We start from the raw sequence: 20,465 nt of genomic DNA, 5'->3' as shown, positions 1-20,465 counted from the left end.
GTTCCAAAACCTTTTACCGATATAGTATGAAATTTTACGTTTGTTCGTAGTGTAATAACAGTATATGTGTTTTAAACATTTCGACTTTCAAAATATTGTAATTTTTCATCTGTAACCTTCGTTTGCTGTTCTTGTGAAAACAATTCTCGCAGGAATTTTGTAACTTCTCCGATTAACTTTCACAGGTCGAATAAAATAAACATTGTCCTTTCTCTTGGCAATACCTCGGATAATAAACGTAATTTCCACGAATTAAGTGCACTGTGGAGATTCGATTAAATAAAGGAAAGAGGGAAAAGAAATTAGAGACGTCCGACGGAAACGAGATTCAGTAGCGTCGTTAAGATACCGAGCAATTAGCTGGAACACAGATCAACCAACACTCGCAGGAGAAGGATTCCGATTTTTTGCCAGAAATACTGACTGGTCGTCGAAGCGAATTCGCGGTTTCGCCCGGCGTTAAATCGAGCGTTCCCATAGCGAGGCTGGAATTCGCGAATCGCGCCAACAAGGCGGAGGCGTTCTGCTCCGACTAATCTACTAATTGGAGGGTGGCCACGATGCCACTGGGGGGTTGTGCAGCAAATTGGGCTAATACAGAAGCAAACAGCATGACGCCTATAAATACGCGGCATCGTGGCACCATCTTCCAGAAGCAAACGCGTGCGATGCATATTGTCGACGTACGCGTGCATATTTAAAGGTCTGTCCACAGATCGTCACGGTACAACTACGTTTCTCACTATTCTTAACCTCTCTTTATTGCTTTCCAGATATTCTCTGCGAGTTACTGTCGTATTTCATTTCATCATCTAACGTTTTGTACGGGAACTGGATCGTTGATAACCTGAATTAAATTTTATCCTTGAACTTTTTTTTCCCTGACAATTAGAAACAAGGTCTATCTTTGTGCAAGACGATCAGCGAGTTTCAGATGGGAATTTTCGTGAAAGTAGATAGGCTTGTTTGCTTGTCTCAAATGACTGATCCGTTGATCTTCGACTAATTTTGAGATCATTTTTCCTAAGTTAGTCAAGAATACCTATCGTATATACGCTACTGTTCGTTTAAATGACCACAGCTTGAGGACCAAGTGGAAGGATACGTTTTATTAAATTTGTTTCTTCTAATATTCTACAAAATTTTTAGATTACAAATCATTTACAGTTACCATATTTTTCAAGAACGAAAGAACACGATCAACTCTCCGCGAGCTTATCGATCAAACTTCGGACTTAACGCTGCTACGTAATACTCTACGATTATAGTTCCCAATGATTCTACGACGTACATGAAACCTTTGAATTAAGAACCACAGAGATTGTTAAGCACACTTAAGCAAACGTAATATCGTTTTCTAAATTCATTGCAGAATTATAAGAACGATATTAAGTCTCGACCGAACGACGTTATGACGACAAAGAGGACAGCTAGTTTCACGTGTGAATGAAGCTTAACGGGCGAAGGCGCTTCAAGCGCTCGAGGGTGAAGAGGAGAGGCCTGCTACTTCTCACCCTCGAGATACGGGTAGCACGCCACGTTTCTATAATAAGTCCTTAACGACCTTTCTAAATGCAGTCGGTACCTTCACAATTGCTACCCACTATGTGACAAGAGCATCCATTAGACGGGGGTTACGTGGCCGCGTATCGTAGGGACGAACCGGCTCGATGAAGGGAGCCTCTCTCTAACCATGAAACGACAGAAACGAACATTTTTTCCTTTCAACCGGCAACAAGAAGCGCCTTACCCAAAGCCTTGCCCCTTTGTGTTTTTACTTGTCATAATTACTTGGCAGAAACATAGACAAACAACAACTGCCAGCTAAGTTAATAACGTTTTGTTAGGAGGCATTAGGTAACCTCGGAGATTTGGTCTAACTCGATTTCTAGAACTCATTTTGAAACACTTTTGTCTATTTTGATCGTTATTAAGATAGTAGATATACCTGTAGGTATATAAGTATATATATAATATCTATATTTTATTGATGTTGCACACGCATATACATTAAGGGGGCGGGGTTAATTCGTGCAAAAATAAGGCATGTTTTTGTGAATTATTTGTGACGACACAGTTAAAATCTCTTTATTAAAACCAATAGTACATTAAAGTATGACATTCGAAGAATATTGTATAAAATTTTCACGGAGAAATATTAAAAAATACGGCAATGGCAGTAATTATTCGGACGTGTCTCGGAGAAAAGTAGAATTGCTCATAACTTGGTGCTGGATCATCTGAAATCAAAAAATCAAAGTTCATTCGTTAGGTAACAGCTTTTCCCCAGGTAACGCTGGGAGAGTTTTCGAAATTTCAATTTTTCACTTTTTTGGAACACTTTGAAGGGATAAATTAGCCGATTTTGCGAAAATTTGCGGCTAATTTTCCCTTTAAAGTGTTCCAAAAAAGTGAAAAATTGAAATTTCGAAAAACCCTCCCAGCGTTACCTGGGGAAAACTGTTACCTAACGAATGAACTTTGATTTTTTTATTTCAGATGATCCAGCACCAAGTTATCTGAGGCACCGCAATTCTACCTTTTTATTCCGAGACACGTCCGAATAATTGCTGCCATTGCCGTATTTTTTAATATTTCTCCGTGAAAATTTTATACAATATTCTTCGAATGTCATACTTTAATGTACTATTGGTTTTAATAAAGAGATTTTAACTGTATCGTCACAAATAATTCACAAAAACATGTTTTATTTTGTACGAATTAACCTTACTCCCTCCCCTCCTCCTTAAATACATTACACGTATACATTAATAACATATATTTACAAGTGATTCCATGAGATCTAAGGATTGAAAGACAAGTTGGATCGAAATTCTTTTATCCTAGAATACTTTGTAATTAAAAATCTGTCGAAATAAAGGAAATCAATATTCCTATCCGTGGTACTAATCTCGAATTAATGAGAAAATTAACAAAAGTTCATTGAAGATACAATTAGTAAAATAATTAAAAAATTTTGGCCGGTATTTGCAATTTCTTTCAAGCGAGACACGTTAAACGCGCAAACAGCAATTTCCGATGGTAATAAGTACTATGTAAATCACTTACCACTGAATTTTTCTTCTAACTTGAAATTAGCTTGAAACACGAACTTGTATAAATCAACCAAGAAATGGAAACGTTTGCAGCCGCGTAGTAACCGAGATTCCAGTCGAGCAATAATTACAATAGTTTTCGAATACTCTGGCGGTTTTCTCATGCAACAAAACAGAGCTAGCTTATTTTCAAGCGCCGCAATAACCCGGAATTATGCAATGCACACGCAGCTACCTATGTAAAGTGGAAGAGCCATATGCGGAGAGCGCTTACAGGTTGCAGGTGCACCTGTACTGCGGCAATAATTCAATGTATCGAAGCGACCGGGCACGGTGCACAGCTCGAGAGGCATGAACGAACACGAAAGTCGTGGAGAAATGCAGAAATGATAAATTATGTGCAACGATCTCCCCGTTCGAGTTCGTCGTCCATGTCAATTATTTAAGAAACAAAAGTTCTCGCCTGGACGCGACGCGAAAGAAACGAAGAAGGATTTTCGAGTAGAGTCGGATTCGCCAGGATGTGCCAAGGCAATAATTCAATTGCCTGCGTTACAGTGGTGCAACCAACGACCCAAAGAGGTGGCAGCCTGGGAGATGGTGAAAAACGCGTAGAGTATACGAAGGCCGAAACTTGCAACATTTCGTTGAAAGTTTCCAACTGAAATAGAGGAAAGTCGCCGAGAAATGATTAAGGAAAGAAAAAGACAAGTGGAGATGAAACGTTGCCAAGACCTTTCTACCTACGTATTGTTGCAGTAGAATTCTATGAAGTTTAGCAACGAAGTACAACGATAAAAATGTAATACTAGAATTTGATGTGAAATTTACAATCATTTTAAGGCAAACAACATTTTCATATCTCCAATACTTTTAATGTTCTCAAGAATTCTATGAAGAATTTTATGAAGAAGGTGCAATAATACGCATTTAGTACCAAAACCAAATAAAAAAACTGTTTTGGTACGACGAATAACAACGTGACTCAACTTTTTAATCTGTCCTCCGCTAAAAATAAAAAAATCTTACTTATTCATTGCTTCTCCTGTAGTCATCAAATATTACCAAATTGAAGCATTGGACGAATGCCATATTGAATCGATACCGTAAAACTTAGAGGGAATAATCTTGGAAATATAAAAGTTTAAATATCTAACTCCACTGAGACCACTGAAAATTCCCTTGCTTCGTCGGTAGAGTTACGTACAATGCAAGTAGTCTCCTACACGCGGGAGAATCCGATTCTACAAAACGGATGTACGCAGGACAGGTACCGTTACCTTTTAAAGGCGTATTCATGAGTTACATCGTTTGGAATTGTCGTTCAACGTAACCACCCACCAACAATGCTGCGGTTGCCTGTACGAAAACGATGTTCCATAGTCCCATGATAATCAATCTACGAACAAGGAAGTCACCGGTGCCCACTTGTATACGATTAAAGCAGAATCTGGCTGTTTTCACGTCATATTTCAGTGACGTATTTAAAAGCAAGCCAACAACGTTCCTGGCCCTCTCTCTCTCTCCCTCTCTCTCTCTCTCTCTTCCTCCCTCTCTCTCTCTCTCCCTCCCTCTCTCTCTCTCTCCCTCCCTCCCGTTCTCTCTCTCTTTCTTTCTCTCAGTCGAACGAACGAAAAAGGAAAGGATACTGCCAGCTCATTCTTGAATTCCTACCATTCATCCGGGGAATGTCGTAATCAGTGTTGGGTTCATTCATAAAAATATCAGTGAATGATTTCAACGAAATGATGTGACTGTACCGCAAAGAAATGTGTAGAGGAGGGTTATTTTCTGCGTGCATGTTTTGTGCAAAATTAATCAAAAGGAATTATTATAAAATATTTGTTCAACTTTTTAAATTTCATATTTCGTATTAATCAATGAATATACACCGTTCGGGATAATTAGAGTATCATTACTTTAAACGGTTTGACACAGCAATGTAATATAATATAATAATTCTATCAGTTGTACACAAAAATATTTGCGTATTGTTATATTTATTATAACATTTGCATACTAGTTTAATTAGGTTCGAGTTATTAAATTTCGTACCATTTACCAATATTCTTATGTGACTATAAAAATAAATACTATGAAAATAAAATGTACAGAATATTATCAAAAAAAGCTTCATTGGAAATAGTGAAACAAAGTACGTCCAAATACCTTTGTATCCATTGTATAACGTTTGTACAAACAAAGAGCATACAACTAGAGAAACAGATGATATCAAAGAAAACGTTACATCAAACTAAGCAAACGATAATTGCACTATGCAATTCCCCAATGATTTCAAAGAACTTATTTTTCGCTGTTTTTTTCTTTTTTTTTTCAAGTTACCTAAGAATTACCTTTTTGCTTACATTCTTTGGACACCGTACTAGATAGACAAAACGCTACAACTCCCTGGAGTAAACATGCAAGACCGAACCGCGGAAGCGCAAGTAGAATTTCTAGCATCGGAACGCGAACATTCCACATCCTAGAAATGTTGCTGAACCATCGTTCTAAGGCTAGAACTCGCACGAAACTCTGGCAGGTAATCGAGTAGAAACGGAAGTTGGAAACCAGAGCGCGTTTTTCTACGGGGAAAAGAGAAGAACCCGAGACGACGAGGCTCGAAGAAACTCAAGATATCCGGCAGTTTTGTGTGAGAACGTGCAACCCTTATGCAGAATTTTGCATGCGACCCTGTTCGTGATCGCGAGGCTACCTCTATCGACTAAACACGGAACACACTGGCAACCGAATACACTGACCTTTGAGATTCGACCCGCGATGGGAGAGGATACCTAGGATTCAAGTCAGCCGAGAAAAGGTGAAAAGAGCAAGAGGATAAGTTCATCCGCGTCCGTAGTCCGCATAAAACAATAGTATCAGGACTATATAACTCCGATGCTCCCCTATTTTGGTTAGATCTGCATGCAATTCGGAATAAAAACTACGCCTCAATATCTATTATGATTATAGATATTTGATTTTATAATCTGGCCAATGTGATGGAGTGTAATTTTAGAACTGTGTAATTACGAGATTCTTAATTACGAATTTTGCGTAGAATCAACTAATCACGCGTGCTTGTACGTTATAGTTGGAGTAGGTACTAAATATACATATAAATCTCATAATTAAATTTAAATTATACAAAAAATACCTACCGATTCTTGATGTCGCTTGAACAATTCTGTATAGTAGTTTATATTCGAATGTTCGAAGCCAGCCTGAAAATTCGTCGATACGGATATTTAAATTTTACGTTTATTCGTTAAAAATCCAAGATACTTCATTCTCATACGTCTGGAAAATGAAATGCATCTTATGATTTGATAAAATTCTACAACTGGTCATTCTCAGACCGCAATGATACCGCAAGAACAGATGGTATTATGTCGTAACGTGTGAAATGTCCAATTTCTTCAGTTAAGGCGAACGTGCTTTCGTTCTTTATGAGACTAAGTTCGCTAATCCAGATACTAAACGTAAAAATAAGAAACGATACAGAAAAAGACTTATGCAAATAAACTGTTTAAAAGCCAATGGTCACAACGATTGAAATCCTCATACAGCAGTAACAACACCAGAATTTAGAAGTCTCGCGTAGAGCGTGAATCCAACGTGTCTCGAAGAATTCACCGTGAACATTATGCGGCGCTGGTAGCCGTGCATCGTCGTTCAACAAACGACCAGACGTCGTTAAACCGCTATAAACGCATAGACTCGGGATATACGAGCGTTGGAAGCAAGCCATTAAAGAACGCGCCAACCACGACTCTAACGCGCGCCTCTAAATCCGCGATTCCTTGAAATCTGCGCGGCTCATCTTGCGAATCGAACGCCACGCGTAAATTTTCGGCGAGTAGGTGTGTCGAGTGGACACTACGTTATGTATATACACGTTGCATCGTAATAAGCGGACATCTGTTTCGAGAGTTTGTAACGATAATAGCTACAGGATGATACGTTTTGATAAATGGACGAAATCGAATGTATATCAGTTTCAAAAGATCCTTTGCTCTTTGATGGCGTGATAAAATCACGAGGAATGCAGAAATGGACGATTTAAAAAATAATTATTCTCTGGCCCTCAAGATTTCCTGCGTTTCTATGACATACAAAAATACATATTTTCAATTGTTCACAGAAATTGTTCACAATGCGTGTGATAATATTTAAAGCGTGAAATTTATAACGTTACATTTGATCATCTTTCTAAGTCTCTCTAAGTGTATACTGTTAAAGAATTAAAAAAAAAAAAGCCTTTTTGCATTTGATATTACGTAATGCGACTTGGCTCCTTGAAAAGTGTTATTCGATTTTTTGTTCACGAATTGAAGATAAAGAAAAGGAGACGGTTAGCTAGCGTATATAAATAAATTAAATTTTGAATGCGGATATTTATATCCTTCCCTTCCCGCGATATATCTTCCAAAAAAACTTTGAGAAAGAATATTGAAACTGTTGATCGATATTATTAAAGAATTCTCTGGGTACAAATAACTGAAGTAAAGAAAATATTCTTAAACTTAAATATCAGATGTGTCTCGTGTTCTCAGTTTAACGTAAAACCAGCGGACATTGATTAACCTAAAGGACGCTATCCCTTCTCATTACAATGTTTAACATACCATTTACTATACTGCATCGCTAGTCCGGTAAATTAAATTTCTACCGACGATGAATCTTATCCTATCCCTTCAATAACTTTCTAAAGAAGATTATTTCTTTCAAGCAACCGGCTATGAAAATAGCTTTCTCAGCGCTTGCAAAATCCAAGAGGTCAGAATTCTGTATAAACGGAATTCAGAGGGACCTCCAACTATTTGGCACAGGTGCTGGAATTTCGTGGACGAAGCTATTTCGTGTTCGTATTTTCACCGTGCATTATAGTCCAATGTTATTAACCTGCTCGAATTGCAGAAAACACACCATTATACCATTATTTCAAGTATAAAATAGGATAAAATCGCAGGCAATTTAAAGGAAAATCATTTCAATTCTATTGTTCCAGTACAATACCATTCGAATCTATCCGTACGATCGGGATATCGATCGAAGCAATCGCAGCCTCCTCCAAATCGATCGACTGCTATCGCTGATCACACACGTATAACGTACAATATCGTTCAAGAGAATATATTTTATTTATGAAGTTGCAGATGCTTTTACAAATGCCTTTACAAATACCTGCTTTACGATCGTCTAGTATAATAGAATATTTTGACGCGATTACGTTACTTTTTTAAAAACCAATATGCAACGATAAAGCTGGTATTTATAATTTTCAATCCTTGCTGAATTATTTTCTTAACGAAAACACTTCATCTTCAGATTCTACAATCCTTGAGTCATCAATCAAATCAGGAAGGTTCTTCCAAAGGTAGAAAAACTTCTTACATCGACCTATATACGGTAGTCTTTTAACAATAATTTACATTTATTGTTTCAAGCGTATGGATATTTAATCCGCTATCTTTGTACGAAGATAAAAAGTATTACTCGAATTGCATATTCATTCATCGTTAAGTTGCACAGTTTAGTGAAATTCGAATACCGTTACTATAAATCGATCATAGCATTCGGATGCTTCTGAACGGTAGTGTATTATACATATATTACACATATGTTAAATACGGAGAGAAAGAGAGGGGAAACAGACAGAATAGATAAAGAAAAACTGAACGTGTCCCGAAGCCTAACGATCTTTCTACCGAGGTAATTAATCTAACGATACGAATCTCTTTATTTCTCTCTTTTTCTCTCTCTTTCCATCATGGCTTTTTTTTCCTATGGACAAACGCTAATTAGAAGCAATATATTACCCACGGTCGCTTATCAACGGAAGAACTTGAATAATTCAAGGCATGATTACCGTCAAGGTGAGCCGGTCGTAGGGTCATTCTTCCATGGTGTCCACGAGCCTCTAGCAATTAAATTTATCCGCCAGAGAAGAGCGAGAGACCGGCTCCTTGCCAAATGAAAAAGCGCTTCTACCGGCGGAATTTGTTTGTTATGGCTGCGTCATCGTGGATGCCAGAACGATAATGGAACTTTGAGACGCCAAAACTCCATCAGCCTCCCTCTTTCAAACGCTCGTACGGATGGTAGAGACTCGATGGCTAACGCTTCGATGTGCTCGAGGTCGCAAAACTCTTCGTCCTTATCAAACCGACCGTGAAAACGGGTCACGGGTTTCAAACGTGACTTTGAGGCTGGTAGACTAGTCACGAGACACTTTAATCGATCTTCCTGCTGTAAAGAATATCGTGTTCGACGAGGTTTTTCGTAACGAGTTTCTACGGTTATGTTCTACTTTTTCACGATTTATATGACGATGCATCGATGCACTCTGAATGGATTATCGGCTTAAAGTGCGAGTTTCGAGTTGGTACACCGATCGTGAGACACAGTGACCGATATTTCTGCTGAGAACATTGCGTTTGACGAGGTTCTGGTAATTGCGAGAGAAATATAGTTGCAATGAGTTTTTATGGTTTTCCTTCGCTTTTTCACGATTTATATCCAGACTTAATGGATTCTATATGAACCACGAGGCAGTTTCTGTTTTATAGAGAAATAGAGGAGATCGTGATGGAAGAAGTGGCAAAGGATTGTGAATGATAAGTTACTTTTAAAAAAAGATCGTTGGAGTCGATACTAACACTGACGATGTCAGAATCGATTACAGCGCTTTAATTATAACATGACAAGGCATGAAATATAAAATAGAAGAGAATCTAATATATCAACTGTGTGACACCGGAGAAATATAAAACAGAAAACAACTGTATAATATATAAACAACTGTATAATATATACAAAAATCAGACCAATTACACTGAGAAATAAGAAATGGTCAGAGATAACAGTAACAACGACGACCGAAAAACAAATATAGGAACTTAGTAAAATGTAAGTAAAATTGGAGAATCTTTATTTTTTATTGGAAAATGTTCTGTATATCAATGAGAACGCTGTAGCACAGAATTTAAGTGCAATTTCCCTTTGTAAATAGTTATTAATAATGCTAAACGATACTGTCACAACATCGCTTCGTTTATGCATACGTTAATGCTACGTTAATGCATAAGTTTCCCTCCTGGGAAATTTATTTCTTGGCACTTACAGTGTTTTCTATCAACGTTTTTCAATAAAGATTTAGCTTTACGCAATAAGCTAAGACAGAAACGAAATGTAAAGGGCGGGCACATGCACAAAAAGATTGTAATAGGAATAAGGCTCGGCGCAATAAACAAACACAATATAATAAAAATACAATACAAATACAATGCAAGTACTTTCTGTAATGGATATTCTGGAAGAAACATATATATTTAACGCTTCAATGGATGTATAAAATTCTTAAAATAAAACTCTTTCGATCATTTTTCCAATAAGCCGTATTTTTCGTGCAAACGTTATGCGATTCTAGTTTCACATGAAAAAGCTATTCTCGTGACGTGGTCGAATGTTCGCAGCTCCAAGCCGAGTCGTCGGCACTCTGGTGAGTTTATTGCGCGCCTAGCACCTAGCTGCGTCGGAATTTCGGGTTCCGCCAGAGGAACACGAAATCACTGCAACCGCTGCTTAGCTTTTGCTATTTTTACTCCTTTTAGTCGATGCACACGCGCAACCCAACCAGGGTCCCCGCGATTCAGGTTCGCAAAGCTTGCGTGTACTCGAAAAGCTCCGCGAAAGAAGAATGTAAAACCACGATTCACACTGACGCTCTTCAGATTTGTGAAATAAATTAAAAGAAGAAAAGGAAACGAGAAATATTTCTTGTGAGTTAAACTTTTGAACGAGGAAAATAAATCGTTCGTTAATTCTTAATGATGCAGATGTCTATGTTATTCTGTAATTTTATTTACAGTAAGTCAATGTAATATTTCAAAGTGCAAAGATACATAGAATACACATAATATGCAAAATTACATAGGATAACAAAAATGGAATACTAGTCATACTAATCGATAAGCGAAACAAATTCCCAACAAGGAAGATATATTTGTAAAAATATAAAATTACAATTAAAGATACAAAGTAGAAACGTAGTCCAGCGATAATGAAATAAACATTGCCTGCTTTTAAAAAGTTGTTTGTAGGATTAAAGCGTTTTACAACTTCGTTTGACAAAACACGTTCGAAAGCAAGTAAAAGCCAACTCCAAACACGAGTTCGATCACTAGCCCGAATATCAAGCACTGTATAAACACGTCTAGCCGCTGATCAAGCTTCGACTATGATTCTAAAGCGGGTAACTGGAGGAAGAACCGAGGGTGGTACTCAGAAAAGTCGAGAATATCCAAACTTTTCAAGCGATGCGAACGTAAAACACGTCGGTATCGCATCTCGTTCCCCGGTTTACGACCGATTACTATCAATGATGATGTTTCAAAGAAAGTATCGACAAATGCGACAAACGTTTCTCATAATTTCACGGTCACCGAAAAGCTTTACGCATTTAAGTATTAGGACACTTACAAAAAACGAATTAAGCCGCAGAGATTACTATTACATTTTTAAGAATTATTATCTCATTTGGAACCTGATGAGAAAAATCTCATCTTTGGGTATTACAAAATAAAATCTTTTTTTCTTTATTCCTTCAATCATGACATTTGTATCGTAATGTAATTTTTATATTTTACTTGTTCTTATCCGATTCAGATTTTCATTCGAAATTATTCCAACAAAGTTTTAGCATTTATCACGTTTCTCTTTTAAGCTCTTTGTGTCTCAGTTCTCTGGTTTTACACCTTTTACGAATCTTTAAATTACTTTATTTTTAGACAAAGACGTACGTCGTAGGTTAAAGCGTAGGTACGCAACCAGTTTCTTCGAAAAGAAGGATCGATCAAGTATAGGTAAGGTCGACTCTAAAGTTAGATCGACTCTCTGCATAATTTCTGTTCGACGCGAGTTCGCAGAATTGTGTTTGGTTGTTGCTAACCGAACAAATTCCGCTGGATAGGCAACAAAGTTCTACGACTACGACTTGAATATTTCGCATTTCTACCACATATAAAAGACACATTTAAAAGTATGTTATTTCAGAACGTTCTTTTGTTTCTTTTCAACTCACATCAGCTCACAGAAGTGTTCGAATACTCGTAGAATATCTACTACATACCAAATTTGTACCATATATATGTTTGCAGTAAATAGCTCGTAACGTTTATATAAATTTTCAGATTGGTTTCAAATTCGACCAACATAATCACGACAGTCGCGTCTCGTTACTGTGCTAATGAAATTTCAAAATATTCTATCTAACACGTACGATATAACGGTTACAAAAATTTATAACATTATTATAGCATTTACATTCATCAACTAGATTTACTCGATTTTGATGATTTCTGAATTTACTTGACCAACTAGATCCAAGCATATTAAATTTCGTATGAGTTAGCAACGCACTCATATCGTTAGGAAAATTTGGCGCTATGAAAAAGAAATGTAGAATCTGACAAAAAAACGATTTATTAATTAATAAGGGTGTATGGCAATACTTTTTGTAGCCACTGTATATATATAAAAGATTTCTGTGGGGAGTATTCAAATATTTTCGTAAGCAAGTGTATACTTTATACATACAAGTTGCGCAAGTCACGATTAAAAGTTCGACGCCAATAAATCGTCGCTTAAAAACCAATGTCTCGACTATTGGAACATACTAAAGAGGTGAGAAGAGAAGAAAAAGGAGTTTTCGCGACGACTCAGAGTCTCGTGTGACCCAAATACCCAACGGTAAAGCGTTCTCTTTGATGAGAATCGTTATCGAGGCGATCTAGAGGTTTCGGTTTGCTTTCAAAAAATCTGAAGCCACGACGCTTTCCTCGAAAATACGAGGAACGCAACGAAATCGTCGAGTAACCGTACGGAGGAAGAGCGCATCGTATTTCCACGAGTAAAAACTTTCGACAGGCCAGAAACTCGGTCGGAATTTAGCAGCTCTACTCCGTTCAGTACGATTTCTTGCTCGTTTCCACTTCTAATTGGCGCCGCAAAAGCAGCCCGAGAGGCTGGATTTATCGCTGGAATTTCATCTGTCCATCGTTATGTGCCGATACAATGAAATTCCAACCAAAATCACTGCTTTTCTAATGCATGAATTACTGCGATCCTTTTACATATCTATACATCTTTCAATCGATTAAAAGTACGCTCGTTCGTTTTTTATGTCTCTTCCAATTAAGATTCAAGATAATTTCTTCCCTATTATTGTACCAAAGATTGATTTAACTAATAATTAACGGCTTTCTCCTGGATATTTCTTTTTGAAATATCACGTCGTTTCATCCGATGCCCATGATCCATCCATTCTCGAGCTATCTTACTTTATTTGCAAGAAGCTGACGAAATTTGAGTGCAACGGAACCCGATTACGATCCTTTCTTATTTTTCGTAGCGTGGCAGCTTATTCTCTTTTTCATGCCGTGCGCGGTCTCTTTAGACTTCTCTGCTCCTCTCGTCTCCTTTCATCCCCCCTTTCTTTCGTTCCTTGCGCATGAAGGCCGGAATATCCGGAAACGAGAGAGGATTTCGCTTGATCGAATTGCACGCTTCTCTCGCGCGACAGATATAATTGTGAATGAGATTACAGCCTCCAGCAAATCCTATTCAACGGTTTCACGTTGCTCCCCGTTTCATGCACTTTTGCGAGATGGATACACCGGCGTCAAGAGAGCAGGGAAAAAAGCTAGCTGATTTTTATCGAGTAACGATGCGTTCGTCCATTATACTCTTTCCAAAAGGCCACCTCTACCGTCTAATTGCAGCTTATTTGACGTCGGGCATGATCCTGTCTCTTTTATTCCTAGCATTTCCTGTTTCTACACAGTTATGCACATAACAACGACATGACGCGTTCAGATGAATTTTATACAGATAAGAATTGTGTCCCTAATTTGGAATACTTCTATCGGATTGAAATAGGAATTATTGCTGTCTTTATTTATTACTTTCTTATCTTTATTTATTAGGCTATCCCTTGACTTGCAAATAGTTTTTAAACGAAACAAGATAGACAGAGAGATATTTTTTATCAGAGAATAATTTCCTCTTTCAACCTTCTAATCAACCTTTTTACAAACTTTATTAAAGTGCAAATATGAACAATAGCAATGACGATACGCGTCTTCCTGCAAACTATAAATTCACCACGTGTGTGTCTGTCGCGTTGATCAGCAAAAAATCACGCGAATATTTATCTTCTTCAACGAACAGTATTCTCTTCGTTTATATGTATATATCTAAATTTATATTACGACTATGTGATTATCGACATACATATGTAATGTGACATTATTCAAAGCTACTTGCGAAAACTTCAAGGGATCTCGATTAATTCCAACTTCCATTCAGTGGACCAAAGCCATTAAACTCTGTTACACACACGATACGAGAAAAAGCTCCATAAATTATAAAATATCGGGGAAAAGCAGGATGAATTAATTAAATATCCTGGTGCAGCGTTCCGAATGGAAACGCTCGAACGATCGACGCGGAAATTTATAAAAGGAAAGTCCAGCTTGTCCATTTATGTTCACGCGAACAAGCAAAAGGAACGTATTTTGCATGAGATAATCCAAGCGCGCGAAATTGCATTGTTTTTAGAATAACCACAATCCTCTCCCGTACCACCCACTGTCCTTTTCGGTTCATTCCCTCTCTTCTCCCCTAAATTCCCTATAACTGTATCGCATGATACACTCGGCGCATTTCCTGTGGGTAAATTCCTTGACGAACTAGTTTTCAGCTACGTTTGCATTTCGACCGCATCGCGCGCATTTTTTCGCTCGGGAATTCCGCGCACCAGTTAACATTTTGACCGAATAGAAGCTTGATCAGAAGTACCGTTACGAAATTACTCGCCCGACAAATTTATATTGAATGAATCGAGCCGATAAGACTGACGAGAGATCGGTCGTTTTCGATAAGTTGCGGATTAGAAGAGATATAGGTATCCGATATGGATCTATTAAACGAGCAAGACGAGTTAACTCGTCATTTAGATTGCAAATCTTTCGGGTATAATAATTGATTTATTTTATCTTTATTTTTTTACCACTATCATTCCATTTCTGTAAAAAATAAATTATATCGAATTTATGTTTCTGACGACTGAAACCGATCTAATTGAAATCAATTTGTTTTCTCGAATTTTTAATATCGTGATTAGAGAAGTTTATAGAATATAGAAAATTCTAGATAACAGATGATTCGGCTAATGAGTTCATTTCGTCGAGGAAATGCGTGATGAGAATGAGCAAGGGTAAATCGAAATTTATAAGGACGATAGTCTCACGTAGCAGAACGGAATGACAATAACGTACAGGAGAAAGGAGGAAAATAATAATTAAGCTATAGATTCTTATGTATTTATGAGAAATTTGAAAGTACAAAGTTAAGTTTCATCCCTTTAATTGTTTTCACAAGAACATAAATTTCTTTAAATATTCACCGTTGAATAATAACTAAAAGAAAATACATATATAGCAGATAATGTAACGTGCGAGGACGAGATTGAAAAGATAAGGAGACCTCTGTTATCGAAACTAATAAAATAAAATAATGTAGTATTTGACGAATGTTTTACATCTCTCTTTTTTTGACGATACTTACGTAAGTTATTTTGATACCTTGATTTTTGATAACTCGATAGTTGCAACATATTTATATCTATATCTATTCTTCACACAGAAATATTCCTCAACACATTTCGTGCAAAATAAACTGAATATACATTGGCATAAAAGGTGTGAAATGTATCAAATGTTCGATATACACGAAGCAATCTCTGATTACGCGTAAATGATGATTTTAAATAGTAGATTTTGCTCGTACGAATCATCAGATTACGAATCATAGCCGACATTTAGAAGCGTGTAAGGTCGGTGCAACATTTTATCGCAGGTCGTACTTAAAACACTTGAGATCTATTTTAACAGAACGGAGTTCCGAGCAACACGTTCGAGAGCAAATAAATACGTGCACCTATGTATGTCGACGATTCGTTTCTAAGAGGAAACAAGTGGAAAAGCCGTTTGAATAATCCTCGAGAAGATACGTGAAGAATTCATCGTGCTCGTTACGCTAATAATTTTTAAGGCATGCGATAATTGTTAAGATACACAAAAAACAATCGATATTTTCGAAATATTTGAGAGGATGATGAAAAATACAAACGCAATCTACGAATTAGCCAGAAACAAAACCTAAATAATGTGGCATAGTTAAGCACAGTGTATTGAATTTTAATCCTGAGATGATTTCAATCTCGTTCGTCTATTACGAACTTCAAAAGTCCTTTTGAAAGACTTTTAAGAAACACTATTCTCCTCAACTTAAAAGAATTTTGTAATAATAGAAAAACGAGTGGAAGATCGCTGCTCCAATGATCTTCTTCGATTCTACGTAACAAAGGTTAAAAGCTGTCATTATAAAAAAGTTGAATTATACGAAACACTTGAGATAACCTAATTACCTAAGTACAATATCCATACGGTAAAACTTAAAAAATACACATTTCATATTTAGCTTGTATTTTTAAACAACGCCCTGCTTTTACGCCCTGCTTTTCTCCCTACTTTTTTTTACAGTTCTTGCGTTATAATAAGCAAAAATAATTTTTTAAGAATCATCGTTTGATAACAATCATTTCGTTTCAAACCTAATCGACCACAAGTAGTCTAATGAAAATTAATGCAGAGAGACCAGAACGCAGCAGGTGTTATGATAATTCGTTTAAATTAGTCCAGGTAAACATCGGCATGCAAAATTATGCAGGGAGTTAAACCTTCGTCGTGTGAATCGCCGTACACTAGGGATCGCGGTATTATTTACGCCGTTGCAATTATGTTACATTGATCCCGCAACCCTGTTGCCTGTATTATTTTAATTTATTGTGCAAGTATGCACACCGATGTTTATCTGGATTACAGTTCAGTTCCGATAATAATAGATGTAGTTCGTCGTTTGTGCTCTGCTTGTTGAAAGATCTCGTGAAACTCGACGTGCCCACCAGGTATATTTTAATCGATGGAACAAACGAACACATAAAGCGAGTACAAACCGGCGTGGGAGATGAATTAAACCCATTATTAATTTTACAAAAGGTAATTTTTAAAATTGTGTAATCTCATGATTTAACAGAAATTTAACAGAGATAGATATTTATTTTACGATATGGGACATGATTTGTACTCAAATATGGAATATAAATTAAGTTTGAATATTCTAGGTATATACGTGGTTCACTTGTTTGATGATGCATACATTATCACTACTTACACAGATATTGATAAATTAATTTTAGCCAGCCACTACAGGAATAAAGAAGGATCGACCTACAAAACTTTCAGATAGCCTGAAGGAAGATGCATCAAGAAGTTCGCGTGTCGCATCATAAATATATTGCTGAACTTCGAGCCAAACGTGAGAAGTTTAATTACTTGGCACGATAAATACCAACGAATCGATTATTTTACTACAAACTTTATATTGCTTTCTCCAATTAGTCTAACGTTCGCGTGTGCACAGAAATCCGCCTAATTATTATCTATATTGCCTTCGTTTTACAAACTTTCTCTCCAATTTCAAATTCAATGCCAATTAGCCTAAGCACGAAACATAAAAATTCCAAAATTTTTTCAATCCAGAAAAAACGCAGAGGAAAAGCTACATACACGGCTCCCGTTGTTTCGGTATCGAAACAGGCGAGAAAAATAAAAAAAAAAAATTTTCTACATAACGGAAAAATATAACAGGAGAGGATAACGTCAGTTCGCCATTCCGATTCCATTCGAATGAATTTTTCACTCGAAATTAATACCAATCGTTTGTTGAAGTCGTTGCTCCGATAAGCGTCTGTTCTTTTCAAAGCTTTTCGCTCTTATAAAACCTATATACATGTGGCGCGTTCGTCCGACGAATATGATACGAAAAAAAAACAGGTATATTTGCTTCTACGAACGAAACTGACGAGCACACCGAGTCACAAAGACAACCTCCTTAGGACGTTCCACGAACAGGATACACACAAGGAGATCCACAGTGTAAGAAAAATTCCACGACAAATAACGAAACGTTGGAATTTGTCTTTGATCTCGACTCCATGTCCCGATTATTTTTCTGCCTTTTCGGTAAACCGAATGGTTAGAGGGATTCTGGTTCTTACAACGCTGCCTCTCGTTACCGACCGCATTATTCTATTGTTCCATTGTTCTACTGTGGTTAGTTATAGGTAGCACAGTTATAAATAACGCACTAACAAATTTCTTCGTGCCGTAAATATTGGCACAAATTTACCCGTGTTTTATGGTACATATATGTACGTGTACAGATATACGTGTAATGTGGCTCACTAATATATTTGGACACTTACATACCATAAATAATTCTCATCCTATATATTATGGTATATAAAACCTATTCTATGTATATTGTATAGAAAACATTTCATCGTAGTACTGTAATGAGAGATGATTGTCATGATTATGTTGGTAAAGTTTCAAGCCAATCTGAAAGTGTATATAGAAGTTACAAGATATTTATTGCAAACATACATATATTTCAGTAGGTGTCATAGCATATATAATGTAATAAACATTGCAAATGTACCCACTCAATATCGAGATTTATTAAGAAATATGATGATTATTTATTATCAATATAACAGCTTATTACATATTAATGAAATTTCAATATGTTTTATGTAACACGCACAGTGCATTCATAAAAGGTTTCTATAAATAGATACATATTCGAACAGTTTTATGAGCCACTGTACGTGGTTTTGTGTTCGAAAGTCGACTTTGGATATCTTTCGAGTACGTGTGTACTGAAATAGCTATGTATACTCAAATAAACTATTAGATAGGTATATCGTAGTTGAATATATTCGCAATATTATTTACATCACTTTTGATATAGAGGTTATGTAGATCGATTGAAACGAAATATAAGAATCGATACTGATAACTAACAAAAAGAAAACGCCGATACCACGGATATATTTGTTAATCATTGATAAGAGTAACGTTAGGTATGACTAGTTTTCGGATGAAATTTGAAGCGCAATTATCGTACAACGACCTCACTTTCGTAATTAAAGTGTCACGTTACGTTGCTCTAACTTTACGCGGCAAGTTCAATGCACCGAACGATACCTCGCGATTATCGATTACCGAACGACGCCAATTTCTCGTATCGTTTCCAAACAAAGCAATTTATCGATATTTCTCCTAGCACATTTTTTATAAATTAGGAAATTAATCGTTAAATAAAATTGTTACTCGTTGAGACGTTTCTTTTTAGTTAATATCTCTTGTTTTGAAGTCAAGTACCACATTGTACATGTTATTTCAAAAGTGACATTTCGGACAAGTTCTTGAGAAAAAGCAACAAATTATTCAGCACTTACAAAAAGGATAAGTTACTAAACACATAACGTTGATAAAATGTATAGATTCTATGGAACAATTGTCAAATATTATTTTTGTAATTTTTCATTCTTAGCCTTTGAAACCCCCCTTTCACCGTTTCAATGTATTTTTTTTTTTGTAAAACAAGCTGTAGAACATTCAAGTGAATCTCTTCATTTTAATACAACTGAATTATTACAAGTCGTAACACTTTTAGGATACATGTACGATGTAGCAGTGAAAAAGAAGGAAAAATGTAAAAGAGCACTCACCTTTTTGATGGCTTCCAGCGCCGCTTCAAAACTCCCAGCATGAGTAAACCGATGTAAACGAGGCCCAAGTGCCAACGGGCTTCCGACTCCCAAGAGCGTATCAACCACCACAACCAAAACCAATCACTACACAACCACCGGTCAATCTCGTCGACCTTTCCGAAAGATCAATCTAGTCACCCGAGTCACACCATGATCGTTCACTATGTAATTTCTTATTTCGCACCGTTATCGGTCTATCGCGAACAGCTCGACACTTGATCAATTGATTCTCACGAATCCGCTGCAAAAAGAGTCAAACAAACTCCCTAATTGGTCTACTGATTCGCGCGGGAAGCTACGCGATTCGCGAGACGATCGAAACAAACTACCAATCGTAGCGCTGCTACCAAAAATCCTATCGACTAATTAGTCGCTTAATTTGAATCAACTACAGTCATAGAATCTATCTCAACTATTTTTTGCCTGTATAAAGCCAAATAACATGTTCTTTGGATAACGCGACTTATTAATGCTTCCTTATCGACGTTTGTGAAACTTTTTTCTCGAGTAACTGACGATAAGAAAACTTTCAAGCTCGACTAGCAAAGAACTTCTACAGTCCCTGTGATCCGTTCATGCATAATAAGGTCTTTGCACGTCAATATGGGTGAACGTCCTGCAATTGTATTTCAATGCAAGATACGAAAAAGCAATATATTAATAGT

General features: G+C 36.8%; 1 protein-coding gene across 5 annotated transcripts in view; it reads right to left on the bottom strand.

Annotated features, from left to right (window-relative positions):
• The window catches only part of LOC117236055, a 395,835-nt gene extending 375,635 nt beyond the window's left edge, over positions 1-20,200 (bottom strand). For 3 of the 5 annotated variants that reach the window (XR_004493774.1, XM_033498666.1, XM_033498667.1), the window contains exon 1: positions 19,759-20,200. Coding sequence is in view for 4 of the 5 variants with exons in the window: in XM_033498666.1 (XP_033354557.1) it covers positions 19,759-19,799 (41 nt within the window). In the remaining variant the exon portion in view is untranslated. The remainder of the gene's footprint in view (positions 1-19,758) is intronic. The other 2 variants (XM_033498665.1, XM_033498668.1) reach the window with 1 other exon arrangement.
• Between the last annotated feature and the right edge of the window lie 265 nt (positions 20,201-20,465).

The sequence above is a fragment of the Bombus vosnesenskii genome, unplaced genomic scaffold (genome assembly GCF_011952255.1).
Source record: "Bombus vosnesenskii isolate JDL3184/JDL3185 unplaced genomic scaffold, Bvos_JDL3184-5_v1.1 scf7180000013339, whole genome shotgun sequence".
Taxonomy (NCBI): domain Eukaryota; kingdom Metazoa; phylum Arthropoda; class Insecta; order Hymenoptera; family Apidae; genus Bombus; species Bombus vosnesenskii.
This window is presented reverse-complemented; position numbering and strand designations above follow the sequence as displayed.